The following is a 20,181-nucleotide window of genomic DNA, read 5'->3' on the forward strand; positions in this document are numbered from 1 at the left end:
TTGCGTATAATACTGTGATTCCTTTCATGTAGGCTGGTTCTTGAAAACACGCGGTAATATTTACCTAGATAGAATGAGAAACAAGACAAGTTTTGAAAACATGAAAATGCATTATGAAATTAAAAACGTTTTTATTTGTAAAGCAAATTGTAAGCACCAAATATCCGCATTATCTCACAGCCAAAGATTCATAAAGCAGACATGCTGTAGTTAGGTTATTGTACAAGGCTGACACAAGTTTGGAGAAACCAGGGTGCTGCCGTGACGAGCAAATCTGGAAACCAATAAAGTTCGATGAAACTATTTAACCACCTAAAAATGGACGACGCGAAAGGAAGCGTAGCATCTATCAACACCACAATGCATCTACCTACGAAAACAGCTGTCGTCGGATATTTTTGCAGTTTTCAGGTGTAGTCTCTTCGTTATGTGGGCGCCATAAAAATATTGACTGTTTTTCAGCTAGATGGCTTTACTAACATAAACGTCTCAACTAATATAAATCGCATCGTTGTAATGCGAAAGGTGAGTATTGGCAATAATAGATGTACTGAAATTGTTAAAATGTCGCTACGAAGACCTAGGATAAAGCCACCTGACAAAAAAGACACAAATGCTTTTGGAAGCCATAAAAATATTGTGCTGTTTATAGTCGACACACGTTATCGGAAGAAACAATCCGGAGATGATTTGTCGCTTTCGTTCTACATGAAAATCTACATGTGAAAGGTACTGCTTGTAGTGGTTGACCAGCAGCAAAAAAAAAGTTAGTTAAATTACTGAGAATGGGCATCGCCTAAGTAACCATCATATCGCCGAAGAACTAAGCATATACTGCTGAAGAGTTCGAAGCCAGTTGAGAAAGGGGGCTATCAAAAAAAAAGCTTGATGTTTGGATGCCACATGAATTGACACAAAAAAAAATACACTCGGTTATATTTCCATCTACAAAACTCTACAGAAACGCGATTGTATCGAGCCATTTCTAAAGCGAACGATTACGAGTGATGACAAGTGGATTACATACAAGAATAATGTGCAGAAAAATATGATTATACAACAAACAGACAAAAAATATAAAAAGATATGTGCTCCTAATCCGACGCTAAGAAAATTCACGAAACGTGTTAGATGGGATTGAAAAATAAGGAAACGAATCACATATTACCCATTGCTGATTCCAGGCAAAACGATTGATTCGGACCGTCCTCTGCTGTCATCACCTGCCAAGGTAAAAGCAGTCCGTTGAAAAGACTCGGCCGGAACATGTGAACAGAAAAGGTATCATGTTCCACCATGACAATGTTAGACGATATACCCAGTAAAAGCCGAGCGAACTTGAACGTAAAATGTTCATGCGTCGACCATATGGCCCGGATCTTACATCATCGAATTATGATCCGTTTCGATCTCTGCAGAGTCACCTTAGCGTTTCTAGTTAAGTATGAATAAAGGGGTACAAAAATCACTTGACCTAATCTTTTGCTGAGAAATTGCAGAAGATCTACTATAATGGGGTTATGGTGTTATCAGAAAAAATAGCAAGTGGTTATCGATGAAAATTATGCATATTTTGTTCAGTGATATTATGTTTAAATATAAAAAATACTTGTCTCGAACCCGGTCAGTGTTTTTTCGGAAGTCAATATACATTGGTCCACATTTTTGTGCAGAATAAAAGACATTTATTTAAAGTATGAGCTTTCTAGAAGCGTGCTGCTGAAAATGCTGCGAACTTTGTTAGCTAAATAATCAAATACGCCAAGTGATAATGTAAGAACCCAAAAAGCAACGTAAAGCTAATTCATTACAATATCAGATCGCAACAAACAATGAATGAAATGTTCTATATATTGAAAAGTAATATTCTGCATTATCCAGATAATGTTAATCTTGCAAATTTTATCAATGATATATATATATATAGCTTACGCCAAAGATTAATATTTGTCCTCATCCTATATACGAAAACGAATGTTTTTTACCTATTTGCTGTGTGCTTGCTATATACTGTAGGGCCGAGTCGCTGTTTCGGTATTGAGCTTCAACTACAAACCGCAGATGTTTATTTTCGAAATAATTCAGATTGACTGCGATGTATGGTTGACATATACCTCCAAGTCCTGTTAATAATGGTAACATATCTGGTTTGATCGTTAATCTAGTCAGGTTAGGAGAAGCACTTATTCTTAGAATAATTCACTTAATGTTTGCATATCGTCTATCGTTTGTTATCACGACTACTAATAGTAGCAACAGGTATTAATGTAAAGTAAATTTGAACTATGATATATGATGCGAAGAAACGAAATTGGCGTTGACTTCTAGGTGTACGCGCGTGTTACCTCGAAGATAGGTCTAGCGCTTCTTCTATTATTATTATTATTATTATTAGTACTATTATCTGGTTCTCTTAAAGTAGCTGCTATGTGGTCGCACCGGAGATGGGAACAGGCAGTTAGATCGAGACAAGGGGTCGGTCATATTTCTCGCTCAGACTTATGAAAAATAGCCGGGGGAAACGAAAGCTAGCTTTTAACTCACGAATGCGGCTGTTCGCTCGGGCATCAGAATTTTTGCTTTAAGAGACGCACTTCCTGGCTGCCTCACTTATAGATGAGATCACGATTAGTCGATTCAATGCTGCTTCTACAAATTGCTCACGATTTATTACAATGGTCGACACATAATACAGTTACAAACTGTATTTAAGGGAATTTGATTCATAAATGAATAAAATCTATCCATTTCCTCTGCTTGCTTCGTATGACGACTGAAACCAACAATCAATTACGCAGCTATAAACAAGAATAACTATGGATTTCCGTTAATGTAATTTAAGCGAGTAGTAAAACGAATTCATCCCTAAGCATAAAATAGATGCTTAGATAATAATTTCAGGTACGCGTAGGTGTAATAGGAAAAAAGAAAGCTGATAATTGGTTGTAGTGCTTTTACCATTTGAGCTGTTCCCATCAGCGTGTATTAGTAAAGTGCTTGCTTACTAAACTCAGGGATTCGGGCGTAAACCCAGTTGATTTCATGCTGGAAGGGGCCGCCAATACTGTGATGCAACGCCTAGTGTCAGTAATGGAATATTTATCTATGGCAGCCTAAGCGACATTTTGAAAGAGCTGATCAGTTGTTCCAATACGGCTAACTAAAATTACCTTTAGAGCTTTTATATATTCGGATTTGCTTCTCTAAGGAGGAAACTAATGTCAACTATTATTTAACAGGTGTTTTACAGTAGCCGTTGAGAGCGTGCCCAAAATAGGACAAGAGGCCCACATGTTGTCTTTCATACGCACTGCAACAGCAAAATATAAAAATGCTGACAATATTAGACCACCTTAAAAAAGACTCTGATAAGGCTGCGATTACCGTGATGCCAAGACTGCTTAGATGACGCACCTAAGTCTACTGCGTGCAAACACATCTCTAAGAACATAGGGATATCTCAGAACCGTGTCCTACTTTTGAATATCTTTAGCTGTTTCGTCTATGAGCATCTTTATAAAAAGAAAGAACGAAAAAAAGAAAAAAAAGCTATATTAGAAGGCATGACTTTTAAAAAGTGATCCCGCGTTGTAACAAACCTCAAGTGGCCTAAGATGGAGACTCAGATTGGAGTTTAGGGTCTTCATGACCCCTTCCAGGTGTTTCTCTCGCTGCTACGGTGAGCAGGATTAGAATAAGCCGTATAGATGCGGCTTACTCTAATTTTACGCTAATAAAATTTGCTGATAAATGCGTAGCTATTTACGTTCAATAGCTATAATAAAACACTTCGAAAAACAGGTATTTACTATACACCCAAAAATATAAACAACTATGACCTTAGGTCGTTCGCTCTGTCAGACTCTTGTGCTTAAGTCCTACTATATCTAGGTAACCTTTACTTAGCAGCAGAGGTCGATTGATTCGGATGAGGCGTTAGTTAATCAAGAAATTGCTTAAAAGGTTATCCTTCTGCTTAGTACCCCTCGAATTTTCAAGTTCATCCCTCAAGCTAAGTTGTTCTTGGCGATGGAACATTCCGGCATGAGGACTGGTATTCTCCTTTTGAGTGTTCTCTCTTTCTTATTCTAGGGTTAAGGCTGAAGTCGTTCTTTATACCCTTTTTCCAAATACCCATGTCTCAGCTATAGGCTTTTAATGACTCATGGAGTCTGCGCGGCCACCCCATTGGCTTCCAAGCGGGAGAGGGAGAACCTCGAAAAAAAGAGTGTGATGAGGGCGAGGGAAGTTAGTACATAAATCCCATTGGATTGGTCGATATGTGGAGAGGCCGTTTGAGGTTCTTTGGCAAAGAACACGAAGAAGCAAACTCTTTTGCGTGCAGCCGAATGTTATACCTAACAATGTTAACATTTTAAGATGAGAATCGACTGTGACTGTCTGAAGATGAATTACCGGCTGGGTTCTCTTAGATGGAACATATCAGAATCTTGATGCCTTCCAATTAATTTTTGTTGGCCTCATAGGGCACAGTTTGGTTTGGACTACTATCGGTTAATTTTAAAAAAATCTTCTACGAAGTATAATCCCATTTTTCTATTGCTCTCGGCTGTTCAACTTTACGACTGTGCCTACCTCGAACAACTGCTGTCTTGTGGCAATCGATAACGTTGCTTTTTACTATTTATTATCAAAGCACCCTCACATAACAATACCTTTTTTGTCATAACTTATTTGGTAATATATCTATATGTTTAAAGCTATCTGTGACAAAGGCAGCAATTCGTCATGTCGAGGGTAACTTGACGAATTTATGAAGCGTCGAGCCCACGCACGGTGCCGGTCTAGGCAGGCGCTTTACATCTCTCTAACTAGAAAAAAAAAACATACAAACGAAATTCACATTTGTTATTTATTAGAAACCGTCTCATCGAAAGCTGATATGATCACTTATTTATTCGTTAACACCAGCTCGTGCGAGCAAGGGACCTTTGTTAGATCTATCAGTTCCTAACCGCGTTGTCACTTATCTTACATCGCTTGTTCTTCGTAGCTATATCCTATGCCCTCTGCGCGAACATTCAAATGCTGCCTTTCCATTGATGGCTACTATATGAGCAATTTAACTTGCGGCAACGCGGTACGGGCATTCATTGAATTCGAATGGCGTCATATGACCGAAATATTGGGACCGTAATCAATAAACGTCGTAACTCATACTAATATATTTGATGACGGGAAACATATACATGTTTAAAAATAAAACCAGTCAAGTTTCCATTTCCTCTTTTCAGATAACAAGAATATGCGATGTTCCGTAATTTCTCCTTGTTTTCCGTTTTTGTCTGTCTACAGTATTACAAAATTTGAGGTTTGCCGTGAAAACCATTTGAACTGCCAACCAGCCTCTGAATAAAGGAAACCAATACAAACCGTTGCCACTAGCAAATTCTCTGTATTTTGGTCAGCCGAGCCGTTTTGCGGCTATTTTTTTGCCCTCAGGGGGAGAAATGTAGCGAGAGAAAGAGGGTCGGCTCTACACTGGCATATGGTAAAAAAACATAATTTTGTGGGCAGTCTTCGTCCCTTGCTTAAGTGCCTGTCTGATGCTGGCCGGCAGCCAGTGAGCGCGGGAGAAAGCAAAACGGAAAATGGCTTAGGAATGTTCTCGTAAGCGAACTTTTTGCAAGCAATTATAACAAATTTGGTCCGATATGAATTAGTGACCGACGATTTCGCCACAGTTTTACTTAGTAATCACACTGATCACTCTTCTTGTAGGCAATGCTTTGATACAATTGTGGATGATACAATTATGTGCTTTGTTTATCACATATAATAGACAAATTTGTACGCTTTTTTTAGCAGATATTCGGAGTTTTCATTGAAGTTTCTTAGAACGAAAGGATCAGATTGCATCTAAAAATGGAATATAACCTTGATATAAAATTATAATATGACTACCGTATGTCTTAGAGACGGTTAACTGTGAAAAACGTTGTTCCGAGAATAAAATGCAATATAACATGCTTTATACGTTTTTCCCATTGAAAATTTAACTATATGAATATTTGTAAATGCACACAAGTGCACATGCTGTCTCCAGAATCGGCTTTGGGCTTTGTTTTGCCCATAGCCTGCAGCAAGATGGAAAAGTTCCTGACAGTGATCCTCGAACAGTGCACCTAAGTACATAGCCATTCTTTGAATTCAGATATATACATGCGCTACAAAATGTTTTTTTGCAATAATTAACATGCTTATCTATCAGACAAAGCTGATATATAAGACCAAGGAAAGGTCTTAAAAAAATCGAATATTCTAACTCAGCCTGCATTATTTGAAAGGCACGACATACGTTGGTTGAATCCAACAGAGCCGCCACCACCATTGCTACAGTAGCAGCCGTGTTCCCGCCTCGGAGCGACCTTCGTGTTTCTCATTGTGTCGCCCAGATGGCGCTAGGAGATACTCAACAGTGGCTCCCTCTAAAAACATTAGAAATCAAATAGAACACGTGGTCGTATTCCCAACGTTTGGTACCGTTGTAAACAAAGTTGTATTCTATGCTGTGGGGCAGCATCCGGCACCGCCGGTTGACTTAATTTCTGGCTCGAAGAGGAACCTGAAAGAAGTGCTAACAATTAAAGTAAGTTTAAAAGCAATATTTTGAAGTTGTGTGGCTAAGCACTCACAACATGGGTCACGAAAGAAAGTATGTGTTGAAATACTAGACTTTGTTTTGTTGAATGCTTATCAATGATTTATAAAGGATAATGCCTGGATGCTTTATCCGTAATTTTGCAACCGAAGTATCTACTTAAAGGAGCTTATTTATTATTATAAATTTTACTATATTGCGGAAACTTTTTAGTTAAATAAAGCTACCTAAGTAGATCACTTGTATTGAAATATCATCTCAACGTTTAACGATCTGGTGGTAAAATGTGTCTTTATCCTTTTGAGATAAAAAAGGTGTAGATGTCTTTCAATAAAGAGAGTTTATCCTAATGTCATTATTTATGTGCCTTTACTGTCAGTCTAATTCTTGTTTACGGATAGAGGTTAAATGAAGTACCTTATTCAAAATTAAGCAGCGAAATTAATTCTTATTATTTTAGACGAACTCGTGCAGGCTCTAGCTGTCTGACTAAAACTTAATCTGAAAAATCAATTGACTGAAATGTTAAGATAACAATCAACCTCATTCCAATTTATGAATAGGTGATAACTAGAAGACCGGAAGATTAAGAATCTTCTAGTTGTTTGGTCATAATAGAATTAATGTCTCTGCGACTTTACCATAAATAATCTTCCAGATAGTTTATATTCGATATAACCTCGCTGTGTTCTGTTCAACCCGACTTAAGCTTAGTTCTACGGTCGTCTTTCACTTTCCTGCAATTCTTATCATTCGTGTCAGGGTAATGTGGACGGTAGCCGCCCGCACATTTCTGAAAAACAAAAACGATAATCATGACTGTGGATCTGTTTGCCTGCAGATGGGGAAAGAACGTGTTAGGCGGCGACATCGCTTCAACCCGATGGCGGTAGGCAATAAAACGTCGAATGAAGGGAGCACTTCGGTCCTTGGTAGTGTAATTATAAGCCGTACGACGGCACCGAGCTGTGACTCAATTGAAAATCTCGTGTCAGGTTTGAAATCAGCAGTCGTGGTTAAACGAGCGTCAGCAGCAGCTGTCCTAGTGGGATTAGCTGATGACATGACTTCTCGTCATGAAACACTTCGTCCAGAAGTGATACGCGCAGCTGCGCCACTCCTTCTTGATGATGCGGTTCAGGTTCGCTGCTGCATTGCCAGTTGGCTCAGAGAGGTGAGCCAGGCCGGTCCTGACGTGTGTGGAGCCTTAGTCCAAGCAAGCGTGCTGGATCATCTAGCGTTGGTATTGCAGGAGTTAACAAGAAGTGGGTCATTTTGTAGTCTTGAACCTCGCCAGAGCGCTATTTTGTTAGATCTTTTGAATGTATTAACCAACTTATGTGAAAACTGTGAGCAGGCAGTAGAAATTGTTACTTGTGATAGATTTATTAGCGCCCTATTTTTGCTCCTAAGAGGGGGAGTTGATAGGGTTTCGGTCGCAGCTGGTCAGTGCCTGCTAACGGTTACTGAGGACAATCCTGCGCTCGAGTCAATGGCAGCTTCAGAAATGGGCACCCTTGAATCCATACTGCGTAATCCTTCGAGAACTCCAGCGTACTTATTACTTAAAGCTACAGTTGCTGGAATTATGCATAACCTCGCTGCTCCAACAGCGTTCCTTCCTTTGTTAGTGGATTCTGCTAAGGCAGCTCTTGAGCATGAAATTGCAACTCAGATTTCGTCAGTCATGTTATCAGTTAGCCGATTACTAGAGGTGAGGAAAGGTCGTGATCTAGATATCGAAAATATTCAAGACATGGAACAGGAAGTCGATTCGAGTCTGATTGAGGTTTGTGAAACTCTGCAAGCCAAGAAGACGGCACTTGAACTACTAGTAAATTTGTGCTGTACGAATGATGAAGAAGACAAGTGGGATAACATTGATGAAGATGATGAAGATGCAATGAGTATACATTCTTCTAGCACAACTGGGTTCAGAGAGTCGATATCCCCCGAAATACAGACGGCCATAAGCTCGACCCAACTTTTATCAGCTGTCTTTAACCACATAGGCCCACTTGACACAGCTATCCTCGTCGTGTTTAGGGAATATAAGCCTGCGCGACAGATCGAAAGAGACGTTCACGCTGTGCGTTGTCGAGCCTTGCTCTGTATTGATAACCTGGCACAATCTTTCGACATGTCACAAATCAGGGATATTGAAAATATTCAAGAGATAAGCAAAAAAATACTAGCAATTGCCTTCTCAAATCATTCAAAAAACCAGATCAAGGACGTAGAGCTTCTGGAAGCAGCAAGTTCAGCATGCCGAGCAATATTTGAAGCATTAGTCCGTACAGGTAACCACAACTTAGCTCCAGCGCTTACAGAAGAAGAATTAACGGTGTTATGTAGGATTGTATTAACTAATGACGCATCAGCGGCAGGACGTGTTAACATAACACGGATCGTTGGTACGCTATCGCGTCTACAGCCTTTCCTTATTAATGGGGTAGGACGGTTCCTGATTAAGGTTGCCAGTCAGGATGCAGAGCTTCGTGTATGCTCGGAGGCTCTTGACGCGCTGATCGATGCCTTTGCTGACGATGCGACAGATGCAGCAGCTCGAGAAATCGATCTCGTCAATGAAATGCGTTCACTTGCCCCTCGTTTCAAACAGATGTTGCGCGCCTCTCCCAAGGATGAAAATAAGTCCATTGCCTTTACTTGCTACAATAATGTATTACGTTTCATCAAATATAAAAGCAAAAGACTTAACAAATCATAGCAACACTACGCTCTAAACAAATTAAGCCATTTTCCATGAGTAGGTGTAGATTTCTTTAGGCAATTGTCAAATATAGGTTATCAAACTTTACGCGGAAACTGAACAGTAATTATGGTCGTTTGTAGTAAATGGTGAAACTCGGACAGCTACTTTAATTTTGTTGGATTAGGATGACACTAGTCTAAGTCACTCTAGTTTTGATATTTTTTTGGAACTAGCCGGTTTCATTACGTCGATTCATGTTATCTGGAAATATAAGTTAACAATATATTTGCCTAAATAAACTGTCTTTATTGAAAATAATCAAATATGCAAATCTATCTCTTGTATCAATTTTAATAAAATATATTATTGGTACGCGCCTAAAATTTGGCTGAGTTACCCACGCGTGTGTCTCAACATACGGTCTAGAACAGTCCGTGCTCTGCGCGAGTTTTTCTTTCAACTGCCAAACCTCCAGGCCTACGATGACACCCGCTTGAGAACTGGCAAGAACTTATAAAATTGTATTCTACCTGGAACACTACGGCATCCGTTCTGTTGGTTTAAACCGAATCTTTTTTCCCTGTTGGGACTACCCCATTTAGGTCTTGCACCTACGCATCTTTTGCAACCAATCGCTTTTCTAACTGTAGATTCTTTTGGATGGAAGCAGACGTTTGAGTACGCACGTTTAGGCCCCTAGACTATGAACTTCGGCAACCTTTACACTGATACACCATTTTCTTGATCTGAGCATATATACGAGGGCCCCTGTGGAACGGCTTTACTAGCCGCTACATGTTTTTCTAAATGCTTGCATGTCCACCAGGCTTCTTAGTAACTAGACATGGTTGCTGCTTCAAGCTGAACTCGCGCAGCCTGCAGTAGTGCGGTGTTCCCTTTGACTCGGTACACGAGTGCGTTGACAACTGGGCACCCAGGAGCATCTCCCCCTACGTCAAGGTTCACGATGATGTGACGAGAGCCTGCGCATTCCCTTAACATCGACCACCTCAAGATCATTCAACTTTATGGTGGGGATCATTAGAAGGTTTGCATCCAACCCAGGCTCATGCGAATGCACCGAAGCTAGCTGCTGTTAACGTTGGAATCTGTAACTCAGAAACAGCTTTGTACATTTTTGCAGAAAAAGCTTCACCTTTTGCGCATGCTGCCTGCCGCTGGCAACGTTCGGGCTTCAGCTGTATCTCAGTCCATTTGGTAGTCGCGTGCTAGATCGCAAAGACTATAAATTTAAGCGGCGACGTTACAAGCAGGTAGTTCACAAAGTCATCACAAAAGCGATTCTTCGATGTCTTATGAGCCTTCGAACTCAAAAGGCAACTCGACACGCTTCAATGGAAACCGCCTTTCTTGGGAGAACGCGTACCGGTTTTTATCAACTCCTTAAGCACGTGCACAATATTATTCCGAGGTAGTATTCTCCGTGGAACCCGAATCGAATAGACGAGTCTTACTCATTCCAGGATGACTTGCATTCGTCATTGGATTCGAACCAGGACTGACCTTGAACCTGAGCTGAAAGTCCCAGAAGCAGTTCCCAACAGACGCTTATGTGACCAGCTGTAGACACCTGCTATCTCCAAGGTCCTCATCGCCCAGGACTCGCGAATTGGTAGCTTCGGTATCAACGTAATACCGTCCACATTCTCTGTCGAACGTGTTCTACCACAAATCGTGTTTCTGCGGCTTGGTTGATCACATTTTCTATGTTCAATTTGATTCCTTCTCCTCGCTGTTACTAATTGTACTTAACCAGTTGCACCACACCGACACAGATACCTATGACTTAATATATTAATGGTACGCGCCGCAATATATATATATATATAATATATATATATAGCGCAAAAATGTTTATTAACCTTGTTTCGTGAGACAGCTTACATAACATAAAAAACTAACAAAAGTTCTCGGTGGCCGCCAAGGTAACAGTGCTTATATGAATCGATCGAAACGCTTCTGTGGTATCATGTGCGGGTATCACATTCCCATAGCCCTAACTAGTCACGCATCCGTCTTGATAAATGGGAATGCCAACAACCATTTACTTTTTTACGGTTCGTTTTACATTCGTATTGCAAATCTCGCGTAGAATGTTACACTAAGCTGAAATACTCGGTTATTACTTAATACGAGGACGCTAAGATTATTTTTGCAATTAGAACGAAATGACCGTATATAAAACAAAATCACAGAAAATTGATTCGTTAAAAGCGTAGAAACGGTTCTAGAGCAGAATACTAAAAATGAACGTTAATTCGAATAAAGCAAGCATAGAGCCTTTCGTCTTTGTTAATTGGATTTATTAAGACAAGGGGCGTAATGCTAAAGAAAACAGTTTTCTTGCGCTGATGTGCAATTGTTTTGTAACATTTATTGTATCAACTATAACCGTCACAGCAATAATAAGTGAATAGCCGAATCTGTTGTGGTTACCTGGTGACTAGCGTTGACAGCTGTAAGGATCAAACGTTATCATCATTCACGGATTACGCCCGCTTTCGGCACAGAAGCCGCATGAATCTGTTCGGCCAAGTTCGGCTAGCAACGGTTTACAGGGTTACAAATGTATGCAATAACCTGATAATAACTCAATAAGGAGCGTTTTCTTTTAAATTTGAGTTGACTAATTGTGTTGATAAGCTAATTGGGTTGATAACAAGAACCTATGTTAAGTATGTTCTGTTAAATGTGCTTGATTTGTGATACGATTAGAAAGTAGCGTCTAGAACGTTACCGAAACCAGATGATCGTTTTGATTTCATTAATAAATATTATAAACAAGAACATGGATTTATAATTTTCAATGTAATAAAGCAAGCAACTAAGTAAACAATAGATGTTCTAAAAAACATAACTCTGACTTTTATTAATGACATCTAAGTTCTTAAGTATGGTATAATATAAAACAGTGGCTTACTGTTTAGCTTACATTTCTCATTTATTGAAGCTCTCTCTCTCTCTCTCTCATATATATATATATATATATATATATATAACATATATGGGTTAAAATTGATGCTGTTGTCTAGATTCTAGTTAGGTAAATGCTAGAATTCCAATGAATCCTCATTGGATCAACTTCAATGCTCCTAAAAATATGACAGTATGCGCGATATATTCCTGTCTTTAATAGCTTTGAAATTTCCATAATAACTAAGTTTTTGAACAATAAAATTAGTAATAGGAAAAAAGAATAGAAAATCGCTTCTTAGGCATCACATGATTTGTCGCTTGAAATTGGTGGTATTACATAAGAAGAATGTTCGACCTCCTTCAGCTGGCAGTGAGTTATGCTCATAGAACACATGTTCGCGGCATACATGAGCCGAAATCCTTTTCAGATTTTAAAAAATATCTGTGCATATGACCATTTTGCAAATAAGTTCAAAAGTCAAACCACCGCAACCGACATATTCCCGTGCAACAATACATAGAACTAATTGTCCCCATGTTGACAACAGATTAGCCGAGTTATCGGGATAACAGGGCATAGCTGCGAATGCAATTATTACTGGTATTTGCCGAGTTATATACTACTTCAGATGTACTGCCTTTTACATTTTACTGTGATAGAAAATTTGCTTCTTCATTTTCTATGTTAAACTTCTTTAATGCTATTACGTACCTTTGAAGTTTTCTAGATACATTACGTCTGCATTTTAGCATGCGTATACGCAGTGTCAAATTGAACCTTTTTTTATGACGCGGCCGCTTGATGAGGAAAGAGGCAGAAAAAAGAGTAGATTCGCTAGAAATAACAGCCTAGTCTGATTTCAATACAGAGCATACATATAAATGCTGGCGTACATACGTATTACTTGTAGCACTTCTTGAGGTAGCCCATCTTTTTGTGCCTCTCATACTGACTCTCTCTACCAGACATCTATCTATCGTCTGCGAGGGCTTTCCCCTTCGGTTTTCTCATGATCGTGGTTGCGCATGCGTGATTTTGTCATTTTAGTTGGCGGGCTGCGAGAGATGGCGCCAAAGAGACCACTGGCCTTTCTGTGACGACCCACGCTCAAACAAGTTAGCAGCGCGGCAGTTGAGGCGGTCGACAATCCTGCGCATACATGACACAAATCCTAATCGGGTGTATCCTAAGCAGTTTATTTTTTCAATCTGTGCCCAAATATCGTGGAAACGAGTATTATTATTAAGATACCTGATAATCATCGCACTGCTTTCAAAAGAAGTCAGAACCGTCCACGCGCATCAATAGAGCTTTTGATTCGCGGGACCGACACCGCAATGTACGTCTTTAAGCGTGGTAAGTATGTCTAGGACTTTGTCTACAGATTTATAAATCATATTTAGTGTTACTGACCATTATGACAAGCTATCATAACAATTAAAAGTATTGATTTTTGGCGTGTAAATAGACAGAAGTCTTTAAACTTTAACTAATTGTAACTAGTCTTATTTTTTTTATGTGGTAATTTACTATTATTTATGACGTGTTTATGGCTCCATATCGTTTGTTCACCGCCAGACCTTTTTACAGAATTTGTAAATTCAGACAGCCTGACATCGTTTACTTTACTAAATTATCATATTTTTGAAAACGCTTTTATGCATTTGGTACTTTGTACAGGATGAGAAAAATATAAATTTTTTTAATAATGTAATTTAATACCAAAATATGCGCAAAAAAAAATAATTCATATATATATATATATATATACATCAGTGTGTGTATTAATACTTACAAGAAAGTTCAGTGTAAAGACAACTGTAGTAGTCAGAGAGTACATACAAAATAGTCATGTCTCAACAACTTTTTAATCACCTAATCAATATTTAATCATTTTCGTATGCTTTCTGATCTGATTATAAATAGGTATACCCAACGAATACATTTACCAATATATAATTGGTACAAGCCTATTTGGCGACAAGTGCAATGTGGATATCGTAAAGGGTGCAAAGGTCCGTGGGCAAATATCGAAAGAGACAACAAATCAGAACCCATAGGAGCAAAGAAGAGCGACATTACACTTGTTAAGACAGTAACCTAATATATGGAATAGTATTGAAAAAAATAGCCACCTCATTAAGTTGTAATTCTGACAGAGTAATTAACCAGTCAGTTGTAAGGTCAAATCAAAGGCAGCGAGCACACTTTCACTTCTTCTCCAATTTCAGAGTAGAAGCATCGTTTCACATAGAAAGCGACCCTGGGATTGATTCATTAAGGAAACTGATCATTATTATCAGTTATTATTGCTATAAGCTTCTCAGTGCACAGAAGGTACTGTTAGGGCCTACAAACAAAGATATTAGCGCAAAATTGTATGCGTTATTAGATATGAATAGTAAGGCTGAAAAAACTGATGAAGTTTTAGCTAGAAAGTTGTGCTCTACAAATTATTCTAAAAATAATGCAAGTGATTTAGAATAACCGTACAATCTGTATGGACTTAACGTCACTATATTATGCATCTGGCACGGATTCGGGTTAAGCCTAGGGAACAAGCAACTGGTTTGTACGAGGACTGTTATGCTGCCATGAATGAATGGAATAGTACTGCTCGCCTCGATATGTTGGCTGTATGAAACTACATGTTTGCGAAGGCTCGACAGGTCGTCTTCTCCAAGCAGCCCTTGAATTCCGAAATTTAGAACCGCAAGTTTTGATAAGGTGCACTGAGAAAGAACATTAAATGCCAGATGTTGTGATACTCCGCCCGACTTGTGGGATGATGGTTATCATTTCTTCTGACTGCGGAAGGGTGAACCTATCGCCGCCAACCTCTTATGATCGCTGTCCTTTCGATGCGGATTTTCTGCGGGTACGAGGTTAGGAAAGCGATTAAAGGGGTCACGTCGAGCAACAGAGCTCACACACTGTTCAGCTTTGTCTTTAAGAGGACGGTCAACCCTGTGTTACAGGCTACCTCTATTTATGTCTTTGTTAGATTGCTTTCAAATTCGTATCTAGTGGAAATAAGTTCTGAGGGTGTTTTTTTTTGCGTTAAAGCCAGCAGTTTGCACTTTGATCAATGCATCCCGTTCTAGTACTCCGTGCCCATCTGATACACGTCAACAACAATGAACGCCCTGCACGTTATAAAGAGAAATACGAGTTCCTTATTTATTGGTAACTTAATCATTTTATGTCAAGTAAAGGCGAAGCTTAGTTCGCTATTCCCTAGAATACAATATACTCAGGTAAAGTGTAATCATCGTGAAGTATAATCATGCTTAGTTAGCAATTTGTCCAATAAATACTCAATCAACTGCTCAATCACGTGTTACTTAATGCACCAATCTCAATTTCAAGACGGACCAGCTTCGCCATATGAAACAAAAATAGCGTTACACATGCTCCTTATAGAAATCTACATGCAATTATTACTTTTGTGTACTAAGTGTAAGCAATGACAAGGACACATAGCCAAATAAGCATAACAGTTACGATGGTACAATATATTTATGCTCACGTCTGTCACATAAACGTAGATAAAAATAGTATCTAACTAGAAAAGCACCTTTATTTTGTTTTCGACGTTTTTTAAGCGTCATTTTGTAATTGAAAAGTGACCGGCTTCTCATTTAATTAACTCTACTTTATTTTCAGGTGGGCGCAAGGAGCCCGTGCACTTCGACAAGATTACTTCTAGGATCTCTAAATTGTGTTATGGATTAAACATGGATTTTATTGATCCGGTAAGTTTATGTGACTACCTATGTGCATTCAAAGCTACTTTGATATAATACGTATATTTATGCACTAGTCTTGGGTTTTACTGTGTTTCCTGGAAGGCCGAGTGGCTTGCTTGACTGAAAATAAAGTAGTTTTTTTGTATCGTGCTATAAAGGTAATGTATGAAATAATAGCGTGAGCTTTGTAAAAGATGTCGATTTAAAGTAGGATCTTATAGAAGCATTAAACAGACAGGAAGGATGTAAAGCCGAGAGTTGACCAAGGACGAAAGGTAAACGCAGAAATTAAAAAACCCTCAAGCAAATGTAATCTATTGTTATTATTAAATCTTTTCCAGACTCAAATCACACAAAAAGTGATTCAAGGCCTTTATGCTGGGGTTACAACCAAAGAGCTCGACGATCTTGCAGCAGAAACGGCAGCCACAATGACGACCCAGCATCCGGACTATGCGGTTTTAGCGGCCCGTATTGCAATTTCGAATCTTCATAAAGAGACTAAGAAGCAGTTTTCAGAGATTATAAGCATGCTGCGCTTTGTGACACAGAGCAAAACTGGCAAGCCAATGCCCATGATCTCAAAAGAAGTCTACGATATCGTTATAGCAAATAAAGATGAACTCGATGCTGCTATCGTCTACAATCGTGATTTCAACTACAATTATTTCGGCTTTCGTACATTGGAGCGCTCATATCTGCTTAAAATTGATGGAAAAGTGGTTGAGCGACCACAACACATGCTCATGCGTGTAGCTGTTGGTATTCACGGCACTGACATCGACGCTGCCATAGAAACATATAATCTGATGAGTGAAAAGTGGTTCACGCACGCCAGCCCGACGTTGTTCAATGCCGGCACCTGTAGGCCGCAGCTGAGTTCCTGCTTTTTGCTTACCATGAAAGATGATTCTATCGAAGGTGAAACCGCACTTTCTGTGAAACACAACAACATTAACTGTATTTTAATAAGTAGCAAACGCTTCTAGTCAGCATTTGGAAAGAGTAAAGTACTTAAATATTATGACGCCTCCCGACACGCAAATCCACCTACATTCGCGTATTCGATCATATAAAAGATCACTGCTTGCGTATAAAATCGTGGAAGCTAGACCTAACTGCTCGATGTTTGTGTGTTGGCTTTCGCAGGAATCTACGACACACTTCGTCAATGTGCTCTTATTTCGAAGTCTGCTGGCGGGGTCGGTATGAATATCCATTGTATCCGACCTGCCGGATCGTATATAGCAGGCACTAACGGAACATCGAATGGCATTGTGCCAATGCTTCGTGTGTACAATAACACAGCGCGATATGTTGACCAGGGAGGTAATAAGAGGCCGGGTGCTTTTGCGATCTATTTGGAACCATGGCATGCCGATATCTTTGAATTCCTCGATTTGCGCAAGAATACTGGTATTGAAGAACACAGAGCTCGTGATCTTTTCTATGGCCTTTGGGTACCTGACCTGTTTATGCGTCGAGTCGAGGAAAATGGCCAGTGGTCTTTGATGTGCTCCAATCAATGTCCGGGGCTGAGCGACTGTTGGGGAAAGGAGTTCGAAAAACTCTACGAGCAATATGAACGCGAGGGCCGCTTCATGCGCCAGGTAGAAGCCCAGAAACTTTGGTATGCCATTCTCGAAAGTCAAATTGAAACAGGCACACCTTACATCTTATATAAAGATGCTTGTAACCAAAAGAGCAATCAGCAAAATCTTGGAACAATCAAGTGCTCTAATTTATGTACGGAAATAATCGAGTATTCCTCTCCTGATGAAATCGCAGTTTGCAACCTTGCGTCACTCGCACTCAATCGCTTTGTCAATGAAGGCAAGTTTGACTTTGGAAAACTCAAAGAGGTTACTAAAGTTGTGACACGAAACCTCAACAAGATTATCGATGTTAACTACTATCCAGTTCCAGAAGCAGAGCATAGCAATAAACGTCATCGACCGATTGGAATTGGAGTCCAAGGGCTTGCCGACACTTTCATCATATTGCGTTTACCGTTTGACAGTCCCGAAGCAATGGAACTTAACAAACTAATCTTTGAGACTATCTACTACGGCGCTTTGGAAGCAAGCTGTGATATTGCGAAGGTGGAAGGCACGTATGAAACTTACGAGGGTTCGCCTGTATCTAAAGGTATATTGCAATATGATATGTGGGGCGTCACTCCCAGTTCTCTTTGGGACTGGGCCGCGCTAAAAGCTAAGATTGCTAAATATGGTGTGCGCAATAGCCTCCTATTGGCACCTATGCCCACTGCATCGACCGCCCAGATTCTTGGCAACAATGAATCCATAGAACCATATACGAGCAACGCGTACTCACGTCGAGTGTTATCAGGTGAGTTTCAAGTGGTCAATCATCATCTACTTAAAGATCTAACAGAATTAGGACTTTGGAATGAGTCGATGCGCAACGAATTGGTTGCTTATAATGGGTCAGTCCAGAGGCTTGACATTCCAAAAAACCTTAAGTTGCTCTACCGTACCGTATGGGAGATACCACAGAAAAATATCATCAAGATGGCTGCTGATCGTGGAGCCTTCATCGATCAGAGTCAATCACTAAATGTCCATCTAGCTGAAACCAATTATGGCAAGTTAACCTCGATGCACTTCTATGGCTGGAAACTTGGTCTCAAGACCGGAATGTACTACCTGCGTACGAAGCCTGCAGCTCAAGCGATTCAGTTCACTGTAGACAAGACGAAGATCAAGGCCAAGAACGCTGAGGCGATGGTATGTTCGCTTACAAACAAAGAAGCTTGTATGAGCTGTTCTGGTTAGAAGACTATTTTTCTGATAATACTTCACTGTATATACATACTACATATTGAACGTTAAGTAATGAAAAACACAAATAGTTAGTAATCTTGGATTCTATTTTAACATTATATATTAGCTAAAGGTAGGAAAATAATTAAAATGTTTGGGTTCCAGTTTGAACGAGCTTCTGTTTGGCTAGGTTCTTGATCCCAAATAGACGGACCAACAAATAATGTTATAATCAATAAAACCTTTTCTTCTATTCCATGCAGGTAAAAACGTATTCAAATCATATCATATATATCTTATTACATGAATGTCTACGGATTAACAAGTTGTGAATAATATCTTCGTTGAATTTATTAAAATTTACCGCTACCGTAAACATAAACATATTGAATTTTTTTTGCTTATTGAATTTGGATTCTTTTGGCTTACAGATAGCGTCATATATCATTACTCTTCTTTTGCTCTATTAATCATTGTTTGGTTCACGAAACTTTGCCTTGAGATTGAACTCCAGTAATAAATGTTTCGAGTAAAAAAGAATTTACGGATACCAATTTCTTCTGATATCAGAAGGCTGCTTATTCGACCACGGAAATCTTTTTTGCGTACTGTATGAGCATGGTAGCCAAAGGTTCTTCTAATAATAATTCCTGTGAAAAGATAACTGGACGTGACTCTGGGCGATACTAGTTAAATTAAAGAGTGCATTTTCTTTCCAAAAATGTTATTTTTATATTTAGCAATTCATTTTTTAAAATTACCTTTACCTATTGAACCCCTGTCGTACACGCCACAGCTGTCCCGAGTTATTCTGGCGGTTTTTTAGCCTCGATGACGAAATGTCTAAGATACTCGTTTTTAGCATGAGGTATACATGCAAAACTTATGACTTTAGAATTCGAACGAAATGATGACAAGAGCCTTGGAGAATAAAGCAAAGCTCTTGCATGCTAGTCAATGTTTTACCTTTAGTAAACGAACCATTCGAAATGGAAGCCAATATATAAGGTCGGCCATTATTTTCTAAACTACCTGAGTGATGTCGTTTCTGGGCATTCGTTGAATACGTTGATTTCGATTTGAAAGTCGTTACTAAAAGTGTTTCAGTTTCGAAGTTTGCTGTGAACTAGATGAAGAACAACCACCAGTATCGTATGAGTAAACATATTGTGTACAGCCAACCTAGAATTTTTAGAAAGCTTTCCCTAATAAAAATGCACTGTAAAATCAAAAGATTGACTGCGGGTTAATGTGTACCGACAAAATTTGAAAACTCTCGCTCATCCATTTGAATAAAAAGTTTTTTATCGTCAGAACAGTCCTTATATTATTATACTAGCCATCTAAATAGTGGGAAAAATGAAATTATCATT

General features: G+C 39.2%; 2 protein-coding genes and 1 long non-coding RNA gene across 3 annotated transcripts; 2 read left to right on the forward strand and 1 right to left on the reverse strand.

Annotated features, from left to right (window-relative positions):
- Positions 1–107: 107 nt before the first annotated feature.
- Positions 108–6,404, reverse strand: LOC147752801 (uncharacterized). The gene is made up of 3 exons (XR_015313080.1): positions 6,320–6,404; positions 1,169–1,223; positions 108–274 (listed from the first exon to the last, which is right to left on the reverse strand). It is a non-coding gene; the product is annotated as an uncharacterized LOC147752801 (long non-coding RNA).
- LOC111265446 (HEAT repeat-containing protein 3) lies at positions 6,341–12,143 on the forward strand. The gene is made up of 2 exons (XM_022842141.2): positions 6,341–6,610; positions 7,464–12,143. The coding sequence occupies exon 2, from the start codon at positions 7,464–7,466 to the stop codon at positions 9,348–9,350; it is 1,887 nt and encodes a 628-aa protein (XP_022697876.1). The 5' UTR covers positions 6,341–6,610; the 3' UTR covers positions 9,351–12,143.
- A 1,194-nt stretch (positions 12,144–13,337) lies between these two features.
- RnrL (Ribonucleoside diphosphate reductase large subunit) lies at positions 13,338–19,190 on the forward strand. Its single transcript, XM_022842147.2, has 4 exons — positions 13,338–13,629; positions 15,940–16,028; positions 16,364–16,943; positions 17,172–19,190. Exons 1-4 carry the CDS (start codon positions 13,611–13,613, stop codon positions 18,818–18,820), a joined length of 2,337 nt encoding a protein of 778 aa, XP_022697882.1. The 5' UTR covers positions 13,338–13,610; the 3' UTR covers positions 18,821–19,190.
- The last annotated feature ends 991 nt before the right edge of the window (positions 19,191–20,181 follow it).

The sequence above is a fragment of the Varroa jacobsoni genome, unplaced genomic scaffold (assembly GCF_002532875.2).
Source record: "Varroa jacobsoni isolate VJ856 unplaced genomic scaffold, vjacob_1.0 scaffold_974, whole genome shotgun sequence".
Classification (NCBI taxonomy): domain Eukaryota; kingdom Metazoa; phylum Arthropoda; class Arachnida; order Mesostigmata; family Varroidae; genus Varroa; species Varroa jacobsoni.

What these genes read in the sequence shown, in the direction of transcription:
- LOC111265446 (XM_022842141.2), top strand. Translation starts at nt 7,464, where the DNA reads ATGGGGAAAGAACGTGTTAGGCGGCGACATCGCTTCAACCCGATGGCG.
- RnrL (XM_022842147.2), top strand. An exon ending in ACATGGATTTTATTGATCCG is followed by an intron (nt 16,029 to 16,363) that starts GTAAGTTTATGT and finishes AATCTTTTCCAG; the next exon opens with ACTCAAATCACACAAAAAGT. An exon ending in GAAAGATGATTCTATCGAAG is followed by an intron (nt 16,944 to 17,171) that starts GTGAAACCGCAC and finishes TGGCTTTCGCAG; the next exon opens with GAATCTACGACACACTTCGT.